The sequence below is a fragment of the Oncorhynchus mykiss genome, chromosome 2 (genome assembly GCF_057628025.1).
Source record: "Oncorhynchus mykiss isolate SJ-2025 chromosome 2, ASM5762802v1, whole genome shotgun sequence".
Classification (NCBI taxonomy): Eukaryota; Metazoa; Chordata; class Actinopteri; order Salmoniformes; family Salmonidae; genus Oncorhynchus; species Oncorhynchus mykiss.
In genome coordinates, this window is record NC_143023.1 from 93,803,755 (window position 1) to 93,826,366 (window position 22,612).

The following is a 22,612-nucleotide window of genomic DNA, read 5'->3' on the forward strand; positions in this document are numbered from 1 at the left end:
TGTCTGTCATAAAATAGCAGGATTAGTTCCTTATCCTGTCTGTCATAAAATAGCAGGATTATTTCCAATGTCCTGTCTGTCATAAAATAGCAGGATTAGTTCCTTGTCCTGGTCATAAAATAGCAGGATTAGTTCCTTGTCCTGGTCATAAAATAGCAGGATTAGTTCCTTGTCCTGTCTGTCATAAAATAGCAGGATTTGTTCCTTGTCCTGGTCATAAAATAGCAGGATTAGTTCCTTGTCCTGTCTGTCATAAAATAGTAGGATTCGTTCCTTGTCATGGTCATAAAATAGCAGGATGAGTTCCTTGTCCTGGTCATAAAATAACAGAATTAGTTCCTTGTCCTGTCTGTCATAAAATAGCAGGATTAGTTCCTTGTCCTGTCTGTCATAAAATAGCAGGATTAGTTCCTTGTCCTGTCTGTCATAAAATAGCAGCATTAGTTCCTTGTCCTGTCTGTCATAAAATAGCAGGATTATTTCCTTGTCCTGTCTGTCATAAAATAGCAGGATTAGTTCCATGTCCTGTCTGTCATAAAATAGAAGGAATAGTTCCTTGTCCTGTCTGTCATTAAATAGCAGGATTATTTCCTTGTCCTGTCTGTCATAAAATAGCAGGATTATTTCCTTGCCCTGTCTGTCATAAAATAGCAGGATTAGTTCCTTGTCCTTTCTGTCATAAAATAGCAGGATTAGTTCCTTGTCCTGTCTGTCATAAAATAGCAGGATTAGTTCCTTGTCCTGTCTGTCATAAAATAGCAGGATTAGTTCCTTGTCCTGGTCATAAAATAGCAGGATTAGTTCCTTGTCCTGGTCATAAAATAGCAGGATTAGTTCCTTGTCCTGTCTGTCATAAAATAGCAGGATTTGTTCCTTGTCCTGGTCATAAAATAGCAGGATTAGTTCCTTGTCCTGTCTGTCATAAAATAGCAGGATTAGTTCCTTGTCATGGTCATAAAATAGCAGGATGAGTTCCTTGTCCTGGTCATAAAATAACAGAATTAGTTCCTTGTCCTGTCTGTCATAAAATAGCAGGATTAGTTCCTTGTCCTGTCTGTCATAAAATAGCAGGATTAGTTCCTTGTCCTGTCTGTCATAAAATAGCAGCATTAGTTCCTTGTCCTGTCTGTCATAAAATAGCAGGATTAGTTCCTTGTCCTGTCTGTCATAAAATAGCAGCATTAGTTCCTTGTCCTGTCTGTCATAAAATAGCAGGATTATTTCCTTGTCCTGTCTGTCATAAAATAGCAGGATTAGTTCCATGTCCTGTCTGTCATAAAATAGAAGGATTAGTTCCTTGTCCTGTCTGTCATTAAATAGCAGGATTATTTCCTTGTCCTGTCTGTCATAAAAAAGCAGGATTATTTCCTTGTCCTGTCTGTCATAAAATAGCAGGATTAGTTCCTTGTCCTGTCTGTCATAAAATAGCAGGATTAGTTCCTTGTCCTGTCTGTCATAAAATAGCAGGATTGGTTCCTTGTCCTTTCTGTCATAAAATAGCAGGATTAGTTCCTTGTCCTGTCTGTCATAAAATAGCAGGATTAGTTCCTTGTCCTGTCTGTCATAAAATAGCAGGAACATTTCCATGTCCTGTCTGTCATAAAATAGCAGGATTAGTTCCTTGTCCTGGTCATAAAATAGCAGGATTAGTTCCTTGTCCTGGTCATAAAATAGCAGGATTAGTTCCTTGTCCTGTCTGTCATAAAATAGCAGGATTAGTTCCTTGTCCTGTCTGTCATAAAATAGCAGGATTAGTTCCTTGTCCTGTCTGTCATAAAATAGAAGGATTAGTTCCTTGTCCTGTCTCTCATAAAATAGCAGGATTAGTTCCTTGTCCTGGTCATAAAATAGCAGGATTAGTTCCTTGTCCTGTCTGTCATTAAATAGCAGGATTAGTTCCTTGTCCTGTCTGTCATAAAATAGCAGGATTAGTTCCTTGTCCTGTCTGTCATAAAATAGCAGGATTAGTTCCTTGTCCTGTCTGTCATAAAATAGAAGGATTAGTTCCTTGTCCTGTCTGTCATAAAATAGCAGGATTATTTCCTTGTCCTGTCTGTCATAAAATAGCAGGATTATTTCCTTGTCCTGTCTGTCATAAAATAGCAGGATTATTTCCTTGTCCTGTCTGTCAAAAAAGAGCAGGATTAGTTCCTTGTCCTGGTCATAAAATAGCAGGATTATTTCCTTGTCCTGTCTGTCATAAAATAGCAGGATTAGTTCCTTGTCCTGTCTGTCATAAAATAGCAGGATTAGTTCCTTGTCCTGTCTGTCATAAAATAGCAGGATTAGTTCCTTGTCCTGTCTGTCATAAAAAAACAGGATTAGTTCCTTGTCCTGTCTGTCATAAAATAGCAGGATTAGTTCCGTATCCTGTCTGTCATAAAATAGCAGGATTATTTCCAATGTCCTGTCTGTCATAAAATAGCAGGATTAGTTCCTTGTCCTGGTCATAAAATAGCAGGATTAGTTCCTTGTCCTGGTCATAAAATAGCAGGATTAGTTCCTTGTCCTGTCTGTCAGAAAATAGCAGGATTAGTTCCTTGTCCTGTCTGTCATAAAATAGCAGAATTAGTTCCTTGTCCTGTCTGTCATAAAATAGCAGGATTAGTTTCTTGTCCTGTCTGTCATAAAATAGCAGGATTAGTTCCTTGTCCTGTCTGTCATAAAAAAGCAGGATTAGTTCCTTGTCCTGTCTGTCATAAAATAGCAGGATTAGTTCCTTGTCCTGTCTGTCATAAAATAGCAGGATTAGTTCCTTGTCCTGGTCATAAAATAGCAGGATTAGTTCCATGTCCTGTCTGTCATAAAATAGAAGGAATAGTTCCTTGTCCTGTCTGTCATTAAATAGCAGGATTATTTCCTTGTCCTGTCTGTCATAAAATAGCAGGATTATTTCCTTGCCCTGTCTGTCATAAAATAGCAGGATTAGTTCCTTGTCCTTTCTGTCATAAAATAGCAGGATTAGTTCCTTGTCCTGTCTGTCATAAAATAGCAGGATTAGTTCCTTGTCCTGTCTGTCATAAAATAGCAGGATTAGTTCCTTGTCCTGGTCATAAAATAGCAGGATTAGTTCCTTGTCCTGGTCATAAAATAGCAGGATTAGTTCCTTGTCCGGTCTGTCATAAAATAGCAGGATTTGTTCCTTGTCCTGGTCATAAAATAGCAGGATTAGTTCCTTGTCCTGTCTGTCATAAAATAGCAGGATTAGTTCCTTGTCATGGTCATAAAATAGCAGGATGAGTTCCTTGTCCTGATCATAAAATAACAGAATTAGTTCCTTGTCCTGTCTGTCATAAAATAGCAGGATTAGTTCCTTGTCCTGTCTGTCATAAAATAGCAGGATTAGTTCCTTGTCCTGTCTGTCATAAAATAGCAGCATTAGTTCCTTGTCCTGTCTGTCATAAAATAGCAGGATTATTTCCTTGTCCTGTCTGTCATAAAATAGCAGGATTAGTTCCATGTCCTGTCTGTCATAAAATAGAAGGATTAGTTCCTTGTCCTGTCTGTCATTAAATAGCAGGATTATTTCCTTGTCCTGTCTGTCATAAAAAAGCAGGATTATTTCCTTGTCCTGTCTGTCATAAAATAGCAGGATTAGTTCCTTGTCCTGTCTGTCATAAAATAGCAGGATTAGTTCCTTGTCCTGTCTGTCATAAAATAGCAGGATTGGTTCCTTGTCCTTTCTGTCATAAAATAGCAGGATTAGTTCCTTGTCCTGTCTGTCATCAAATAGCAGGATTAGTTCCTTGTCCTGTCTGTCATTAAATAGCAGGAACATTTCCATGTCCTGTCTGTCATAAAATAGCAGGATTAGTTCCTTGTCCTGGTCATAAAATAGCAGGATTAGTTCCTTGTCCTGGTCATAAAATAGCAGGATTAGTTCCTTGTCCTGTCTGTCATAAAATAGCAGGATTAGTTCCTTGTCCTGTCTGTCATAAAATAGCAGGATTAGTTCCTTGTCCTGTCTGTCATAAAATAGAAGGATTAGTTCCTTGCCCTGTCTCTCATAAAATAGCAGGATTAGTTCCTTGTCCTGGTCATAAAATAGCAGGATTAGTTCCTTGTCCTGTCTGTCATTAAATAGCAGGATTAGTTCCTTGTCCTGTCTGTCATAAAATAGCAGGATTAGTTCCTTGTCCTGTCTGTCATAAAATAGCAGGATTAGTTCCTTGTCCTGTCTGTCATAAAATAGAAGGATTAGTTCCTTGTCCTGTCTGTCATAAAATAGCAGGATTATTTCCTTGTCCTGTCTGTCATAAAATAGCAGGATTATTTCCTTGTCCTGTCTGTCATAAAATAGCAGGATTATTTCCTTGTCCTGTCTGTCAAAAAAGAGCAGGATTAGTTCCTTGTCCTGGTCATAAAATAGCAGGATTATTTCCTTGTCCTGTCTGTCATAAAATAGCAGGATTAGTTCCTTGTCCTGTCTGTCATAAAATAGCAGGATTAGTTCCTTGTCCTGTCTGTCATAAAATAGCAGGATTAGTTCCTTGTCCTGTCTGTCATAAAAAAACAGGATTAGTTCCTTGTCCTGTCTGTCATAAAATAGCAGGATTAGTTCCTTATCCTGTCTGTCATAAAATAGCAGGATTATTTCCAATGTCCTGTCTGTCATAAAATAGCAGGATTAGTTCCTTGTCCTGGTCATAAAATAGCAGGATTAGTTCCTTGTCCTGGTCATAAAATAGCAGGATTAGTTCCTTGTCCTGTCTGTCAGAAAATAGCAGGATTAGTTCCTTGTCCTGTCTGTCATAAAATAGCAGAATTAGTTCCTTGTCCTGTCTGTCATAAAATAGCAGGATTAGTTTCTTGTCCTGTCTGTCATAAAATAGCAGGATTAGTTCCTTGTCCTGTCTGTCATAAAAAAGCAGGATTAGTTCCTTGTCCTGTCTGTCATAAAATAGCAGGATTAGTTCCTTGTCCTGTCTGTCATAAAATAGCAGGATTAGTTCCTTGTCCTGTCTGTCATAAAATAGCAGGATTAGTTCCTTGTCCTGGTCATAAAATAGCAGGATTAGTTCCTTGTCCTGTCTGTCATAAAATAGCAGGATTAGTTCCTTGTCCTGGTCATAAAATAGCAGGATTAGTTCCTTGTCCTGTCTGTCATAAAATAGCAGGATTAGTTCCTTGTCCTGGTCATAAAATAGAAGGATTAGTTCCTTGTCCTGTCTGTCATAAAATAGCAGGATTAGTTTCTTGTCCTGTCTGTCATAAAATAGCAGGATTAGTTCCTTGTCCTGTCTGTCATAAAAAAGCAGGATTAGTTCCTTGTCCTGTCTGTCATAAAATAGCAGGATTAGTTCCTTGTCCTGTCTGTCATAAAATAGCAGGATTAGTTCCTTGTCCTGTCTGTCATAAAATAGCAGGATTAGTTCCTTGTCCTGGTCATAAAATAGCAGGATTAGTTCCTTGTCCTGTCTGTCATAAAATAGCAGGATTAGTTCCTTGTCCTGGTCATAAAATAGCAGGATTAGTTCCTTGTCCTGTCTGTCATAAAATAGCAGGATTAGTTCCTTGTCCTGGTCATAAAATAGCAGGATTATTTCCTTGTCCTGTCTGTCATAAAATAGAAGGATTAGTTCCTTGTCCTGTCTGTTATAAAATAGCAGGATTAGTTCCTTGTCCTGTCTGTCATAAAATAGCAGGATTATTTCTATGTCCTGTCTGTCATAAAATAGCAGGATTAGTTCCTTGTCCTGGTCATAAAATAGAAGGATTAGTTCCTTGTCCTTTCTGTCATAAAATAGCAGGATTAGTTCCTTGTCATGTCTGTCATAAAATAGCAGGATTAGTTCCGTTTTAAAGATGGCCATCCAGACCCAGAGTCATTTGTCACTGTCCACCAGGGGGCCTATTGACAGGGGCTGTCACTGATGTTGTCATAGCTTATTTTACTGTAGTAGACACATAAGATGGGTGGAGGGTCTTTAGTGGAGTCTACAGTCATATAAGATGGGTGGAGGGTCTTTAGTGGAGTCTACAGTCATATAAGATGGGTGGAGGGTCTTTAGTGTAGTCTACAGTCATATAAGATGGATGGAGGGTCTTTAGTGGAGTCTACAGTCATATAAGATAGGTGGAGGGTCTTTAGTGGAGTCTACAGTCATTTAAGATGGATGGAGGGTCTTTAGTGGAGTCTACAGTCATATAAAATGGGTGGAGGGGTTTTGATTGATGTTTACCTGAGATGCGTACTTGGGCCACAGCCCCATCTCCTCCCTCGCTATAGGCCCTGACCTCCACTACGCAGTCCCCGTCCCTGGGCATGGGCAGGTCTATGGATCGCTTCCCTGTGGTATACAGTAAACCTGTGGAGAGGCCAGCCTTCCTGTACAAGACCTATATGGAGACAGACAGACAGACAGACAGACAGACAGACAGACAGACAGACAGACAGACAGACAGACAGACAGACAGACAGACAGACAGACAGACAGACAGACAGACAGACAGACAGACAGACAGACAGACAGACAGACAGACAGACAGACAGCATTATAGATCTGTTCATATGGTCATTCTAAGGAGTTGTGACTACAAGGAAGTAAGTTGAGTAAACTGTATGTTGTGTTCACTAAGATGTACTTTTTAGCTCAGTTGTGTATTGAATGCTGCGGCATTAAGAAACCTGTCACGTCAAATGTACGTACAGTATGTGACGAATGCTCAACAGAGATACATCAGTTATGGCTAAAGTACAGACTTTCAGCTTGAAATGCACTTCAAGCTCCTGTGTATTTGGTAAAACAGCACACACCTTGTATCCATCTATTGTTGACTCGTTGGCCAAGGGTTCGACATGTTCCCAGGCGATGTTTACTGACGTTCCTTTCAGCTTTTTACTGATTATTTTAGGAGGCCGGCTTGGGGCTGGAGGAAAACAGAAGTCAAATAGTTCTACAGAGTAAAGATCATGTGACAATCAGAAACTCAGAATTCGGCTTTCATACCGTTTCTGTACCACATCGGGATATTCGGTTTCACCGGAAGTGTGCCCCCCCCAAAATACATATATTATTATTCTTCTAGTTATAAGGTGTAACTCGCACCCACGCAGCCCCCGCGAGGCAGCTGTGCCCCAAACCTCAAAAAATGAAATACAAATAATAATGTGTTTTGTTTTAAACAGTATTGAAAATCATAACGTCAGTATTTTGAAACACCTCAGTATACGGTATCAACGGTATAAATCCCTCTCAGAATATGCTGAAGATTACTGAGCTGAGGGACAGTTTCCCAGACATAGATAAAGCCTAGTCCTCTGCTAAGGCACGCTTTGCAATAGAGAAACTGCATTGATAATGTTTTTGAGTCCAAGACTAGGCTTCATCTGAGAGCGATGTACATACGGGCTTTTTTGGTGTAGATCTGGAAGTGATGGCTGGGGGGTCCGTATCCGGCTGCATTGTAGGCCCTGACCTCTATAAGGTAGGGGGAGTTTGGCCTCATGTTCTCCAACCTTGTCTGGTTCTCTCTGCTGGACACCACCACTCTCTGACTGGATGCCTCTCTGTCCTCCACTTTCATCCAGTACCGCACCTTGGCAGGAGGGGGAGAGGGGGTGAAGGGGAGAAGGGGAGAAGAGGAGAGAGGAGGGGAGGGTGAGAGGGGGAGGAGAGAGAGGAAGAGAGGGGGGGAGAGGGGGTGAAGGGGAGAAGAGGAGAGAGGAGAGAGGAGGGGAGGGTGAGAGGGGGAGGAGAGAGAGGAAGAGAGGGGGGGAGAGGGGGTGAAGGGGAGAAGAGGAGAGAGGAGAGAGGAGGGGAGGGTGAGAGGGGGAGGAGAGAGAGGAAGAGAGGGGGGGAGAGGGGGTGAAGGGGAGAAGAGGAGAGAGGAGAGAGGAGGGGAGGGTGAGAGGAAGAGAGGGGGGGAGAGGGGGTGAAGGGGAGAAGGTGAGAGAGGAGAGAGGAGGGGAGGGTGAGAGGGGGGAGGAGAGAGAGGAAGAGAGGGGGGAGAGGGGGTGAAGGGGAGAAGGTGAGAAGAGGAGAGAGGAGGGGAGGGTGAGAGGGGGAGGAGAGGGAGGAATAGAGGGGGGTGTGAAGGGGTGAAGGGGAGAAGAGGAGAGAGGAGAGAGGAGGGTGAGAGGGGGAGGAGAGAGAGGAAGAGAGGGGGGAGAGGGGGTGAAGGGGAGAAGAGGGGAGAGGAGGGGTGGGTGAGAGGGGAAGGAGAGGGAGGAAGAGAGGGGCGAGGGGGTGAAGGGGAGAAGAGGAGAGAGGGTGAGAGGGGGGAGGAGAGAGAGGAAGAGAGGGGGGGAGAGGGGGTAAAGGGGAGAAGGTGAGAGAGGAGAGAGGAAGGGAGGGTGAGAGGGGGAGGAGAGGGAGGAAGAGAGGGGGGGTGAAGGGGTGAAGGCGAGAAGAGGAGAGAGGGTGAGAGGGGGAGGAGAGAGAGGAAGAGAGGGGGGAGAGGAGGAGAGGAGGAGAAGAGGAGAGAGGGGCGAGAGGAGGAGGTGATGGAGAGAGGGGCGAGAGGGAGGAGAGGAGGAGAGAGGAGGAAGAGGGTCACAGAAAGTCAATATACTGTGTACACTATTACAGGGCCTAAAATATGTCCTGGTAAGATAATAATGTTCAAGAAAATGTCCCTATCATGTACCTCACCGTGCAGGTGCAAATACAATGGAGAACTCCAGCGACATAACTAAGAGTTAGTCGAGTGTTTTGAGGTCTCTGGATTGATGCATACAGGCTTCTTCTCCTCTCTAATATACAGTCATGTTACTCCTCCTAGACACAGTAGTACTGACCTGGTATCCTTCAACAGTGTGCTGGGTGACAGGGAGCCACCACACAATGGCCTCAGTGGCAGACAGCGCCCTGGCCTCCACACTGGTAGGGGCTTCGGATGGCACTGGTGGCACACATAGAGATATCATTTACGACAATATGAGACAGAGAGAGAGACAGCGAGAGACTTTTGTAAACTTTTGTTTATTATCTATTGGACTTGCTTTGGCAATGTAAACATATGTTTCCCTTGCAGAGTAAAGCCCCTGTCAAAGTATTCCCTCCACATAAACAATCTACAGTTACTGTAGATTGTTTATGAATGTAATCTGCCCTTTATTTCATGTTGGTACCCAGTCTGACCCTGCCTATGCAGTCCTCTCTCAGTCTTGGTAAGGAGGCATCTGTTAATAAGAGGCATTAATCATTGCCTAGAACAAGCTCAACGACAGAAATATCTTTCCCCATATTCTTTTCCCATACACTTTCTTCTGAGTTATGACCCATGACACACTCCCAGTGTATCTGCTCCAATAGAGAGAGAGAGAGAGAGAGAGAGAGAGAGAGAGAGAGAGAGAGAGAGACAGACAGAGAGAGATTGTTATCCTGCAAGAAACCTGGTATAGAGGAGACGGACCCACTGGTTGCCCTCTAGGTTACAGAGAGCTGGTAGTCCCATCCACCAAACTACCAGGTGTGAAACAGGGAAGGGACTCAGGGGGTATGCTAATTTGGTATAGAGCAGACCTAACTCACTCCATTAAATTAATCAAAACAGGAACATTTTACATTTGGCTAGAAATTCAAAAGGAAATGATCTTAACAGAGAAAAATGTCCTCCTGTGTGCTACCTCTATCCCCCCCTTTAATGAAGACAACTTCTCCATCCTAGAGGGGGAAATCAATCATTTCCAGGCCAAGGGACATGTACTAGTCTGTGGCGACCTAAATGCCAGAACCGGACAAGAACCTGACACCCTCAGCACACAGGGGGACAAACACCTGCCTGCAGGTGACAGCATTCCTTCCCCCATATGTCCCCCTAGGCACAACAATTACAGGTCACAACTCCTGCAGCTCTGTCGCACGCTGGGTATGTACATAGTCAATGGTAGGCTTTGAGGGGACTCCTATGGTCAGAGACAGAGAGAGAGACACAGACAGTGACACAGTGAGAGAGTGAGAGAGAGAGTGAGAGAGAGAGTGAGAGAGTGAGTGAGTGAGTGAGTGAGTGAGTGAGTGAGTGAGTGAGTGAGTGAGTGAGTGAGTGAGTGAGAGAGAGAGAGAGAGAGAGAGTGAGAGTGTGAGAGAGTGAGAGGGAGAGTGAGAGAGTGAGAGAGTGAGAGTGAGAGTGTGAGAGAGTGAGACAGACAGACAGACAGACGTCCACACGCCATCAGGCTCGGCTCAAACTTAACACTTCTACCCTCTTTTACACTCCCAAACAGCGTTACCATGGCAACTGAGCATCTCTCCATAACCCCGGGTTGCCCATGGTTATCTTGATTGTCTGTCAGCTGAAGTTAATAAGTGGGCTGAATGCTTGACATCCCTGGGGGGGAATTATCAGCTTTCTGGTTCATGCTGCTACAGAGATCATGATAATCCCACTCTGATGAGGGATGGAGGAGGGAGGGAGGTGAGGGAGGGAGAGTAGGAGGGAGATGAGGGTAGGAGGGAGGTGAGAGTAGGAGGGTTGGAGGGAGGGGGGTTGGAGGGAGAGTAGGAGGGAGATGAGGGTAGGAGGGAGGTGAGGGTAGGAGGGAGGTGAGGGTAGGAGGGAGGTGAGGGAGGGAGGGTTGGAGGGAGGGGGGTTGGAGGGAGGTGAGGGTGAGAGGGAGGTGAGGGTGGGAGGGAGGGACGGACGGAGGTTTGGAGGGAGGTGAGGGTAGAAGGGAAGTGAGGGTGGGAGGGAGGTGAGGGTGGGAGGAAGGTGAGGGTGGGAGGTGAGGGTGGGAGGGAGGTGAGGGTAGGAGGGAGGTGAGGGTGGGAGGTGAAGGTGGGAGGGAGGTGAGCGTAGGAGGGAGATGAGGGTGGGAGGTGAGGGTGGGAGGGAGGGAGGTGAGGGTAGGAGGGAGGTGAGGGTGGGAGGCAGGTGAGGGAAGGAGGTAAGGGAGGGAGGTGAGAGGGAGGTGAGGGTAGGAGGGAGGTGAGGGTAGCAGGGAGGTGAGGGTAGGACGGAGGTGAGGGTAGGAGGGAGGAGAGGGTGGGAGGTGAGGGTAAGAGGGAGGTGAGGGTGGGAGGTGAGGGAAAGAGGGAGGTGAGGGTGGGAGGGAGGTGAGGGTGGGAGGTGAGGGTAGGAGGGAGGGAGGTGAGGAGGGAGATGAGGGTGGGAGGGAGGTGAGAGTAGGAGGGAGGTGAGGGTGGGAGAGTGAGGGTAGTAGGGAGGTGAGGGTGGGAGGTAAGGTGAGGGTGGGAGGGAGGGAGGTGAGGGTAGCAGGGAGGTGAGGGTAGGAGGGAGGTGATGGTAGGAGGGAGGGAGGTGAGGGTAGGAGGGAGGTGAGGGTGGGAGGGAGGTGAGGGTGGGAGGAAGGTGAGGGTGGGAGGTGAGGGTGGGAGGGAGGTGAGGGTAGGAGGGAGGTGAGGGTGGGAGGTGAAGGTGGGAGGGAGGTGAGCGTAGGAGGGAGATGAGGGTGGGAGGTGAGGGTGGGAGGGAGGTGAGGGTAGGAGGGAGGTGAGGGTGGGAGGCAGGTGAGGGAAGGAGGTAAGGGAGGGAGGTGAGAGGGAGGTGAGGGTAGGAGGGAGGTGAGGGTAGCAGGGAGGTGAGGGTAGGACGGAGGTGAGGGTAGGAGGGAGGAGAGGGTGGGAGGTGAGGGTAAGAGGGAGGTGAGGGTGGGAGGTGAGGGAAAGAGGGAGGTGAGGGTGGGAGGGAGGTGAGGGTGGGAGGTGAGGGTAGGAGGGAGGGAGGTGAGGAGGGAGATGAGGGTGGGAGGGAGGTGAGAGTAGGAGGGAGGTGAGGGTGGGAGAGTGAGGGTAGTAGGGAGGTGAGGGTGGGAGGTAAGGTGAGGGTGGGAGGGAGGGAGGTGAGGGTAGCAGGGAGGTGAGGGTAGGAGGGAGGTGATGGTAGGAGGGAGGGAGGTGAGGGTAGGAGGGAGGTGAGGGTAGGAAGGAGGTGAGGGTGGGAGGGAGGTGAGGGTAGGAGGGAGGTGAGGGTGGGAGGTGAAGGTGGGAGGGAGGTGAGCGTAGGAGGGAGATGAGGGTGGGAGGTGAGGGTGGGAGGGAGGTGAGGGTAGGAGGGAGGTGAGGGTGGGAGGCAGGTGAGGGAAGGAGGTAAGGGAGGGAGGTGAGAGGGAGGTGAGGGTAGGAGGGAGGTGAGGGTAGCAGGGAGGTGAGGGTAGGACGGAGGTGAGGGTAGGAGGGAGGAGAGGGTGGGAGGTGAGGGTAAGAGGGAGGTGAGGGTGGGAGGTGAGGGAAAGAGGGAGGTGAGGGTGGGAGGGAGGTGAGGGTGGGAGGTGAGGGTAGGAGGGAGGGAGGTGAGGAGGGAGATGAGGGTGGGAGGGAGGTGAGAGTAGGAGGGAGGTGAGGGTGGGAGAGTGAGGGTAGTTGGGAGGTGAGGGTGGGAGGTAAGGTGAGGGTGGGAGGGAGGGAGGTGAGGGTAGCAGGGAGGTGAGGGTAGGAGGGAGGTGATGGTAGGAGGGAGGGAGGTGAGGGTAGGAGGGAGGTGAGGGTAGGAAGGAGGTGAGGGTGGGAGGGAGGTGAGGGTAGGAGGGAGGTGAGGGTGGGAGGTGAAGGTGGGAGGGAGGTGAGCGTAGGAGGGAGATGAGGGTGGGAGGTGAGGGTGGGAGGGAGGTGAGGGTAGGAGGGAGGTGAGGGTGGGAGGCAGGTGAGGGAAGGAGGTAAGGGAGGGAGGTGAGAGGGAGGTGAGGGTAGGAGGGAGGTGAGGGTAGCAGGGAGGTGAGGGTAGGACGGAGGTGAGGGTAGGAGGGAGGAGAGGGTGGGAGGTGAGGGTAAGAGGGAGGTGAGGGTGGGAGGTGAGGGAAAGAGGGAGGTGAGGGTGGGAGGGAGGTGAGGGTGGGAGGTGAGGGTAGGAGGGAGGGAGGTGAGGAGGGAGATGAGGGTGGGAGGGAGGTGAGAGTAGGAGGGAGGTGAGGGTGGGAGAGTGAGGGTAGTAGGGAGGTGAGGGTGGGAGGTAAGGTGAGGGTGGGAGGGAGGGAGGTGAGGGTAGCAGGGAGGTGAGGGTAGGAGGGAGGTGATGGTAGGAGGGAGGGAGGTGAGGGTAGGAGGGAGGTGAAGGAGGGAGGTGAGGAGGGTGGGAGGGAGGGAGGGGTTTCTAAAGAGACCCCCGTCTCTCTATGTTGCGGACAGAGTACAATGATCTGTGGTCCGTTTTTCTGTTTTCCCACATATAATTAAGGTTGGGCTTTCCATGAGGAGGAAGCTGATCCTAGATCTGTGCTTACCGTCTTGTGCAGAGTAGATAACAGCCGTGAGACTATAGGGGCCTTCTCCTTTAATGTTGAAAGCCTTGACTTTGACCTGGAACTCTGTGGAGGCGGGGATGGATGAGTCTTTGTGGACGTAATGCTTAGCCTCGGGGTCTGCCACAGTCACCTTCATCCATTCGTAGACATCGTGGGGCTTGAAGGCGATGATGTAGCCAAAGTTGCGGCCGTAGTAGTACTGCGGCTGCACCGGCTGGAGGTAGAGGGAACGGAAAATAGAGTTGAGTAATTAACAATAAGAGAACGATCCACACAGGACCTTGTTGTCTATCGACAGGCGGTGTCACCTCTTGATGGTCCATCCTTGCTGACAGAGTTATGCCAAGTGACAAGAAAATGTCCAGGATCAAAATAAGGAGTTATAATCTCTCTTAAACTGGTTTATATAATTATTAATATTATTCTAGTTATCATGACGACTGTGTCTCTAAGAGACTGTTTATTCCAAAGTTATGACAGCCTTATTATAAGTCCAGCCTTTCTCCCTGCCTCACTTCCTTGATTTATTAAACCAGCCTCTCCAGCCTCTCTCCTGCCTCACTTCCTTGATTTATTAAACCAGCCTATCCAGCCTCTCTCCTGCCTCACTTCCTTGATTTATTAGACCAGCCTATCCAGCCTCTCCCCTGCCTCACTTCCTTGATTTATTAAACCAGCCTATCCAGCCTCTCTCCTGCCTCACTTCCTTGATTTATTAAACCAGCCTATCCAGCCTCTCCCCATAGCTTCCTCTAGGAACGGGTGGCAGGTAGCCTAGCGGTTAAGATCATTGGGCCAGTAACCGCAAGATCGCTGGTTCAAATCCCTAGGTGAAAAATCTGTCAATGGGCCCTTGAGCAAGCTACTCAACTCTAATGGCTCTGGATAAGAGCATCTGCTAAAATGTAAAAATAGCTAACATAGCTATTCAGCAAAAAAAAAACACGCATCTTGCACATGCTGCAGTTTAATTTGAATTGAAATCAAACGTCTGTTCTTGCTTGTTTCCATTGGCTGGCTGCTGTCAGATCAGATTTAGGAGAAAAGCTGAGTTTGTGGCCACAGTCCACTGGCAGAGACAGAAATAAAGATGGCATCTTGGCTAGATGATCCTAGACCTACCGTCCAAGTGATGGTCAGCTCCTTGCTGGTCCCGCCACCACCGCCAATGTCTGAGGGCGCCACCACGGGAACTACAACGAGACAGGAGATGCCGAGCTCTGAGTTCACATTCACAGGCCAGTATTCACAAAGCACATCTGAGTGTTGAGCTAGGATAGTTGATCACAGAGTGCTGATCTAGGATCAGGTCCTGCCTGTCGATATAATCATATTCATTACGATCAAAAAAAGGTCAAACTGATCCTAGTCCTACTCTGAGACTCTTCGTGAACACTGGCCATTGTCCACACAGCACAATGCCAAACAACACATACGGTAACCTTCAGTTGGCACTAGTTCTAATGCAGCATCAGCTTTATAAAATAACATCAATGTCTCTAGTGCTGCCAGTTTCAACACCTTAAATGTTCCTATGGGACCGATGTCACACTGGCTTTCCATCTTCTAATCTCATCTGTCATGGTTTAGTAAGATGTGTTCTGCTATATCATCTGTCATGGTTTAGTAAGATGTGTTCTGCCATCTCATCTGTCATGGTTTAGTAAGATGTGTTCTGCCATCTCATCTGTCACGGTTTAGTAAGATGTGTTCTGTCATCTCATCTGTCATGGTTTAGTAAGATGTGTTCTGCCATCTCATCTGTCATGGTTTAGTAAGATGTGTTCTGTCACGGTTTAGTAAGATGTGTTCTGTCATCTCATCTGTCATGGTTTAGTAAGATGTGTTCTGTCATCTCATCTGTCATGGTTTAGTAAGATGTGTTCTGTCATCTCATCTGTCATGGTTTAGTAAGATGTGTTCTGTCACGGTTTAGTAAGATGTGTTCTGTCATCTCATCTGTCATGGTTTAGTAAGATGTGTTCTGTCATCTCATCTGTCATGGTTTAGTAAGATGTGTTCTGCTATCTCATCTGTCACGGTTTAGTAAGATGTGTTCTGCTATCTCATCTGTCACGGTTTAGTAAGATGTGTTCTGTCACGGTTTAGTAAGATGTGTTCTGTCATCTCATCTGTCATGGTTTAGTAAGATGTGTTCTGCTATCTCATCTGTCACGGTTTAGTAAGATGTGTTCTGCTATCTCATCTGTCACGGTTTAGTAAGATGTGTTCTGTCACGGTTTAGTAAGATGTGTTCTGTCATCTCATCTGTCATGGTTTAGTAAGATGTGTTCTGTCATCTCATCTGTCATGGTTTAGTAAGATGTGTTCTGTCATCTCATCTGTCATGGTTTAGTAAGATGTGTTCTGTCACGGTTTAGTAAGATGTGTTCTGTCATCTCATCTGTCATGGTTTAGTAAGATGTGTTCTGTCATCTCATCTGTCATGGTTTAGTAAGATGTGTTCTGTCATCTCATCTGTCATGGTTTAGTAAGATGTGTTCTGCTATCTCATCTGTCACGGTTTAGTAAGATGTGTTCTGCTATCTCATCTGTCATGGTTTAGTAAGATGTGTTCTGTCATCTCATCTGTCATGGTTTAGTAAGATGTGTTCTGCTATCTCATCTGTCACGGTTTAGTAAGATGTGTTCTGTCATCTCATCTGTCATGGTTTAGTAAGATGTGTTCTGTCATCTCATCTGTCATGGTTTAGTAAGATGTGTTCTGCTATCTCATCTGTCACGGTTTAGTAAGATGTGTTCTGTCATCTCATCTGTCATGGTTTAGTAAGATGTGTTCTGTCATCTCATCTGTCATGGTTTAGTAAGATGTGTTCTGCTATCTCATCTGTCACGGTTTAGTAAGATGTGTTCTGCTATCTCATCTGTCATGGTTTAGTAAGATGTGTTCTGTCATGGTTTAGTAAGATGTGTTCTGTCATGGTTTAGTAAGATGTGCTCTGTCATCTCATCTGTCATGGTTTAGTAAGATGTGTTCTGCTATATCATCTGTCATGGTTTAGTAAGATGTGTTCTGTCATCTCATCTGTCATGGTTTAGTAAGATGTGTTCTGCTATCTCATCTGTCATGGTTTAGTAAGATGTGTTCTGCTATCTCATCTGTCATGGTTTAGTAAGATGTGTTCTGCTATCTCATCTGTCACGGTTTAGTAAGATGTGTTCTGTCATCTCATCTGTCACGGTTTAGTAAGATGTGTTCTGTCATCTCATCTGTCATGGTTTAGTAGAGTGGTGTAAAGTACTTAAGTAAAAATACTTGAAAGTACTACTTAAGCAGTTTTTTGTCTGGTTTATTTATTTATATTTTACATTTACTTTTGATACTTTTGATACTTAAGTATATGTAAAATTAAATACTTTTAGACTTTTACTCAAGTAGGATTTTACTGGGTGACTTTCACTTTTACTTGATTCATTTTCTAGTAATTAAGGTATCTTTACTTTTACTCAAGTATGACAATAAGGTACATTTTCCACCACTGGTTTAGTAAGATGTGTTCAAGCAAATATTATTGTTTTTAGAATTGTTACTTTAGGCCTACATTTTCAAATGTTAAACTAAAAACCAGATCTCCTGTGTTAGTCTGCTGAGCTATAGCCTAGGCATTAGCTGGGGTAGCAAAGACTTCAGGATGCCATGATGGTTCAGCAGCAGCTCCGTTACCCTTACCAGCCTCCAACGTGGTGACTTTGGGAGAGGGGCTGCTGGGGTCTCCTGTCCCCAGGGTGTTGGTGGCTATCACCCTAAACTCATACTCTGTCCAGGGAAACAGGTCCACCACCGTGGCTGTCTCTGCATTGCCTTCCACATCCGGAGGGGCTACAAAGACAGAGATACAGTGCATTCAGAGCTCTTGCCTTTTTCCACATTTTGTTAAGTTACAGCCTTATTCTGATTTTTTTTTAAAAATAATGTATCCTCATCAATCTACATATAATACTATAATACTACATCAATACATATAATACTATAATAATGACAGAGTAAAAACAGGCTAAGTAATTTTTGCAAATGTTTTGAAAATAAAAAACTGAAATACCTTATTTACATAAGTATTCATATCTTTTGCTATGAGAATTAAAGATGTCGCCGTAGAACATGGCTGACGTTTTACATTCTCCCAACCAACTGTGCAATTTTTTTTTTTTTTTTTTGCGTTTTGTGTAACTTCTTTTTTTACTTATTGTGTACATAATGCTGCTGTTACCGTCTCCTATGACCGAAAATAACTTCTGGAAAAGCGATTACTCACCGCGGACTGGAAGAAACCTTTTCCTTTAACGAGTCCAACGAGAAGGATATCCTGCTTTCACTGGAACAGGCCCAGATCCACGCATTTTGCGTGAAGAAAATATGGCGGGAAAGAGGACGCAGATCGGGGATCCTTCTGAGAAGCCGGAGGTGAATGAGTAAACTCCCAATGCCTTCCATCCTCCTTGCTAATGTGCAATCGTTAGAAAATAAAATTGATGACCTACTATTAAGATTATCCTATCAAAACTGTAACATCTTATGTTTCACCGAGACGTGGCTGAACAAAGAAACAGACAATATAGAGCTGGCTGGACGAGGGGTGGGGGGGGGTGTCTTTTTGTCAATAACAGCTGGTGCGCGATGTCTAATATTAAAGAAGTCTCGAGGTAGAGCTCGCCTGAGGTAGAGTACCTTATGATAAGCTGTAGACGACACTATCTACCAAGAGATCTCATCTATATTATCCGTAGTCATCTATTTACCACCACAAAGCGAAGCTGGCACTAAGACCGCTCTCAACCAACTCTATAAAGCCATAAGCAAAGAAGAAAATGCACACCCAGAAGCGGCACTCCTAGTGGCCGGGGACATGTGCAACAAGGGAAAAGAAAATCCTAGACCACCTTTACTCCACACACAGAGATGCATACAAAGCTCTCCCCAGCCATCCATTCAGCAAATCTGACCACAATTCTGTCCTCCTGATTCCTGCTCACAAGCAAAAACTAAAGCAGGAAGTACCAGTGATTAGCTCAATACGGAAGTGGTCAGATGACACGGATGCTACACCACAGGACTGTTTTGCTAGCACAGGCTGGAAAATGTTCCGGGATTCATCTAATGGCGTTGAGGAATATACCACCTCAGTCATCGGCTTCATCAATAAGTGCATCGATGACGTCGTCCCCACATTGACTGTACGTACATATCCCAATCAGAAGCCATGCATTACAGGCAACATCCACATCGAGCTAAAGGCTAGAGCTGTCGATTTCATGGAGTGGGAGATTAGTCCGGACGATTATAAAAAATCCTGCTATGCCCTCAGACGAACCATCAAACAAGCAAAGTGTTAATACAGGATTAAGATTGAATCATACTATACCGGCTCTGACGCTCGTTGGATGTGGCGAGGCTTGAAAACTATTACGGACAACAAATGGAAACCCAGACGTGAGCTGCCCAGTGACGCGAGCCTACCAGATGAGCTAAATGCCTTTTATGCTCGCTTCGAGGCAAGCAACACTGAAGCATGCACGAGAGCACCATCGGTAGCCGATGTGAACAAAACCTTTAAACAGGTCAACATTCACAAAGCTGCTGGGCCAGACGGATTACCAGGACGTGTACTCAAAGCATGCGCGGACCAACTGTCAAGTGTCTTCACTGACATTTTCAACCTCTCCCTGACCAAGTCTGTACTACCTACATGTTTCAAGCAGACCACCATAGTCCCTGTGCCCAAGGAAGCAAAGGCGACCTGCCTAAATGATTACTGCCCCGTGGCACTCACGTCGGTAGCCATGAAGTGCTTTGAAAGGCTGGTCATGGCTCACATCAACAGCATCCTCCCGGACACCCTAGACCCACTCCAATTCCCATACCGCCCCAACAGATCCACAGATGACGCAATCTCAATCTCACTCCACACTGCCCTTTCCCACCTGGTCAATAGGAACACCTATGTGAGAATGCTATTCATTGACTACAGCTCAGCGTTCCACACCATAGTGCCCTCAAAGCTCATCACTAAGCTAAGGACCCTGGGACTAAACACCTCCCTCTGCAACTGGATCCTGGACTTCCTGATTGGCCGCCCCCAGGTGGTAAGAGTAGACAACAACACGTCTGCCATGCTGATCCTTAACACTGGGGCCCCTCAAGGGTGTGTACTTAGTCCCCTCCTGTATTCCCTGTTCACCTACGACTGTGTGGCCAAACACGACTCCAACACCATTATTACGTTTGCTGACGACACAACAGTGGTAGGCCTGATCACCGACAACGATAAGATGGCCTATACGGAGGAGGTCAGAGAACTGTCAGTGTGGTGCCAGGACAACAAGCTCTCACTTAATGTGAGCAAGACAAAGGAGCTGATTGTGGACTACAGGAAAAGGCGGGCTGAATAGGCCCCAATTAACATCGACAGGGCTGTAGTGGAGCGGGTCGAGAGTTTCAAGTTCCTTGGTGTCCACTTCCCAGGCCCCCATTAACATCGACAGGACTGTAGTGGAGCGGGTCGAGAGTTTCAAGTTCCTTGATGTCCACATTACCAACAAACTATCATGGTCCAAACATACCAAGACAGTCATGAAGAGGGCACGACAAAACCTTTACCACCTCATGAGACTGAATGGATTTGGCATGGGCCCCCAGAATCTCAAAAGGTTCTACAGCTGCACCATCGAGAGCATCCTGACCGGTTGCATCACCGCCTGGTATGGAAACTGCTCGGCATCTGACCGTAAGGTGCTACAGAGGGTAGTGCGAATGGCCCAGTACATCACTGGGGCCAAGCTTCCTGCCATTCAGGACCTATATAATAGGCGGTGTCAGAGGAAAGCCCATAACATTTTCAGAGACTCCAGTCACCTAAGTTATGAACTGTTTTCTCTGCTACCGCACAGCAAGCGGTACCGGAGCGCCAAGTCTAGGACCAAAAGGCTCCTCAACAGCTTCTACCCCTAAGCCATTAGACTGCTGAACAACTCATAAAAATCACCACCGGACAATTTACATTCTTCTTGTACTGCACTGTTGGTTAAGGGCTTGTAAGTAAGCATTTCACGGTAAAGTCTACACTTGTTGTAGTCGGCGCAGTGGCAAATAAAGTTTGATTTGATTTGAGACTCGAAATTGAGCTCAGGTACATCCTGTTTCCATTGATCGTCCTTGTTTCTACAACTTGATTGGAGTCCACCTGTGGTAAATTCAATTGATTGGACATTATTTGGAAAGGCACACACCTGCCTATATAAAGTCCCACAGTTGGCAATGCATGTCAGAGCAAAAACCAAGCCATTAGATTAAAGGAGTCGTCCGTAGAGCTCCGAGACAGGATTGTGTCGAGGTACAGATCTGGGGAAGGGTACCAAAATATTTCTGCAGCATTGAAGGTCCCCAAGAACACAGTGGCCTCCATCATTCTTAAATAGAAGAAGATTGGAACCACCAAGACTCTTCCTAAAGCTGGCTGCCCGGCCAAACTGAGCAACCGGTAGAGAAGGGCCTTGGTTAGGGAGGTGACCAAGAACCTGATGGTCACTCGGACAGAGCCCCAGAGTTCCTCTGTGGAGATGGAAGAACCTTCCAGAAGGACAACCATCTCTGCAGAACTCCACCAATCAGGCCTTTATGGTAGAGCGGCCAGATGGAAGCCACTCCCCAGTTAAAGGCACATGACAGACCGCTTGGATTTTACCAAAAGGCACCTAACGGAAACAAGATTGAAACTCTTAGGCCTGACTGTCAAGCGTCACGTCTGGAGGAAACCTGGGACCATACCTACGGTAAAGCATGGTGGTGGCAGCAACATGCTGTGGGGATGTTTTTCAGTGGCAGGGACATTACCAAAAATGTTTAAAAAACGTTGAATTGCTTTGAATTATGGGGTATTGTGTGCAGATTGTGAGGAATTGCACTGTACACAGAAACCCATAGTATCACCTCAGAGAAGTATCAGAGAAATCAGCATAACATTGTGTGTTAAAATGCTGCCAGCACGCGGACGTCTTTTTCATTCACGTTGGATTACATCGGTGCTACAGTACAGCGCCTAAAGACTATCGCACAGAACTTGTTTTGCATTCTGTGTAAAAGCTGACCTAGGACTTGGTGCCTGTGAGGAACTGATGTGTGCTTTCAGTCTCTGCACGGTTTGCTTCTTTTGGAGATCCACCATGTGTCTATCTATGTACCTAGCTCTTAGCCAGAGCTGGCACCAGAGCCGGCTCTGTTCGACGCTCCGGTTTATTTGACCAGTCGCTGGTGTTCATGGGGTTTATTTGATGTACTTTGTTGGATAGACAGAAAAGGAGACACTGATATAGTTTCTAAAAGTGGCGGCACATACTGCAAGATCAGACCTACACATTTAGGGTATTTATTTGACCAGTCTACAATATGGACGGTGGTATTTATTTAACTCACATGTGGTGGCATCTCTCCAGTCTTCCTTAGAGAACCAGTCCCGGCATTGGACGGTGTATTTAGAGATGGGGCTGTGGTTGTCTGCTCCACTGCTCCAGATCAGACGGACACTCTTGTTCCTGATCTCCTCCACACGTACCCCACCTGGAGGCCCAGGGGGACCTGGGGGGGGGGGGGGGGGGGGGAGAAGGGGGAACGGAGGGGGAACGGGGGGAGGAGGGGGAGCGGAGGGGGAACGGGGGCAGGATGGGGAGCGGAGGGGGAGCGGAGGGGGGAGGAGGGGGTTGAGAGGTTTGATTGGTGATAATTGTTACAAAAATACACAGCAAATAGGCATACACACGTAGCATAATCCAAAACAAAACCAACAAGATTAACCAATGTTTCAATATCCTGCTCGTGGAAAAAGACTTGGCAAGATGTCTTGCCTGCTAAGACTACAATAATGGAATCTGTTTGATGCATAAAAACAGCACATCAAAACCAGGCTGTAAAACAGCACATCAACAACAGCACATCAAAACCAGGCTGTAGAACAGCACATCAAAAACAGCACATCAAAACCAGGCTGTAAAACAGCACATCAAAACCAGGCTGTAAAACAGCACATCAAAACCAGGCTGTAAAACAGCACATCAAAACCAGGCTGTAAAACAGCACATCAAAACCAGGCTGTAAAACAGCACATCAACAACAGCACATCAAAACCAGGCTGTAAAACAGCACATCAACACCAGGCTGTAAAACAGCACATCAACAACAGCACATCAAAACCAGGCTGTAAAACAGCACATCAAAACCAGGCTGTAAAACAGCACATCAAAACCAGGCTGTAAAACAGCACATCAACAACAGCACATCAAAACCAGGCTGTAAAACAGCACATCAACAACAGCACATCAAAACCAGGCTGTAAAACAGCACATCAAAACCAGGCTGTAAAACAGCACATCAAAACCAGGCTGTAAAACAGCACATCAACAACAGCACATCAAAACCAGGCTGTAAAACAGCACATCAACACCAGGCTGTAAAACAGCACA

The 22,612-nt window shown here is 46.3% G+C and overlaps 1 protein-coding gene across 3 annotated transcripts in view; it reads right to left on the reverse strand.

Annotated features, from left to right (window-relative positions):
- Positions 1–22,612, reverse strand: part of LOC110502409 (contactin-1a) — a 165,555-nt gene that overhangs the window by 22,151 nt on the left and 120,792 nt on the right. For all 3 annotated transcript variants that reach the window (XM_036959293.2, XM_090217438.1, XM_036959302.2), the window contains 8 exons: positions 21,570–21,731; positions 16,833–16,982; positions 14,264–14,334; positions 13,121–13,355; positions 8,741–8,844; positions 7,350–7,539; positions 6,758–6,870; positions 6,183–6,339 (listed from right to left, as the gene is read on the reverse strand). In XM_036959293.2, the coding sequence (XP_036815188.1) occupies positions 6,183–6,339; positions 6,758–6,870; positions 7,350–7,539; positions 8,741–8,844; positions 13,121–13,355; positions 14,264–14,334; positions 16,833–16,982; positions 21,570–21,731 (1,182 nt within the window). The remainder of the gene's footprint in view (positions 1–6,182; positions 6,340–6,757; positions 6,871–7,349; positions 7,540–8,740; positions 8,845–13,120; positions 13,356–14,263; positions 14,335–16,832; positions 16,983–21,569; positions 21,732–22,612) is intronic.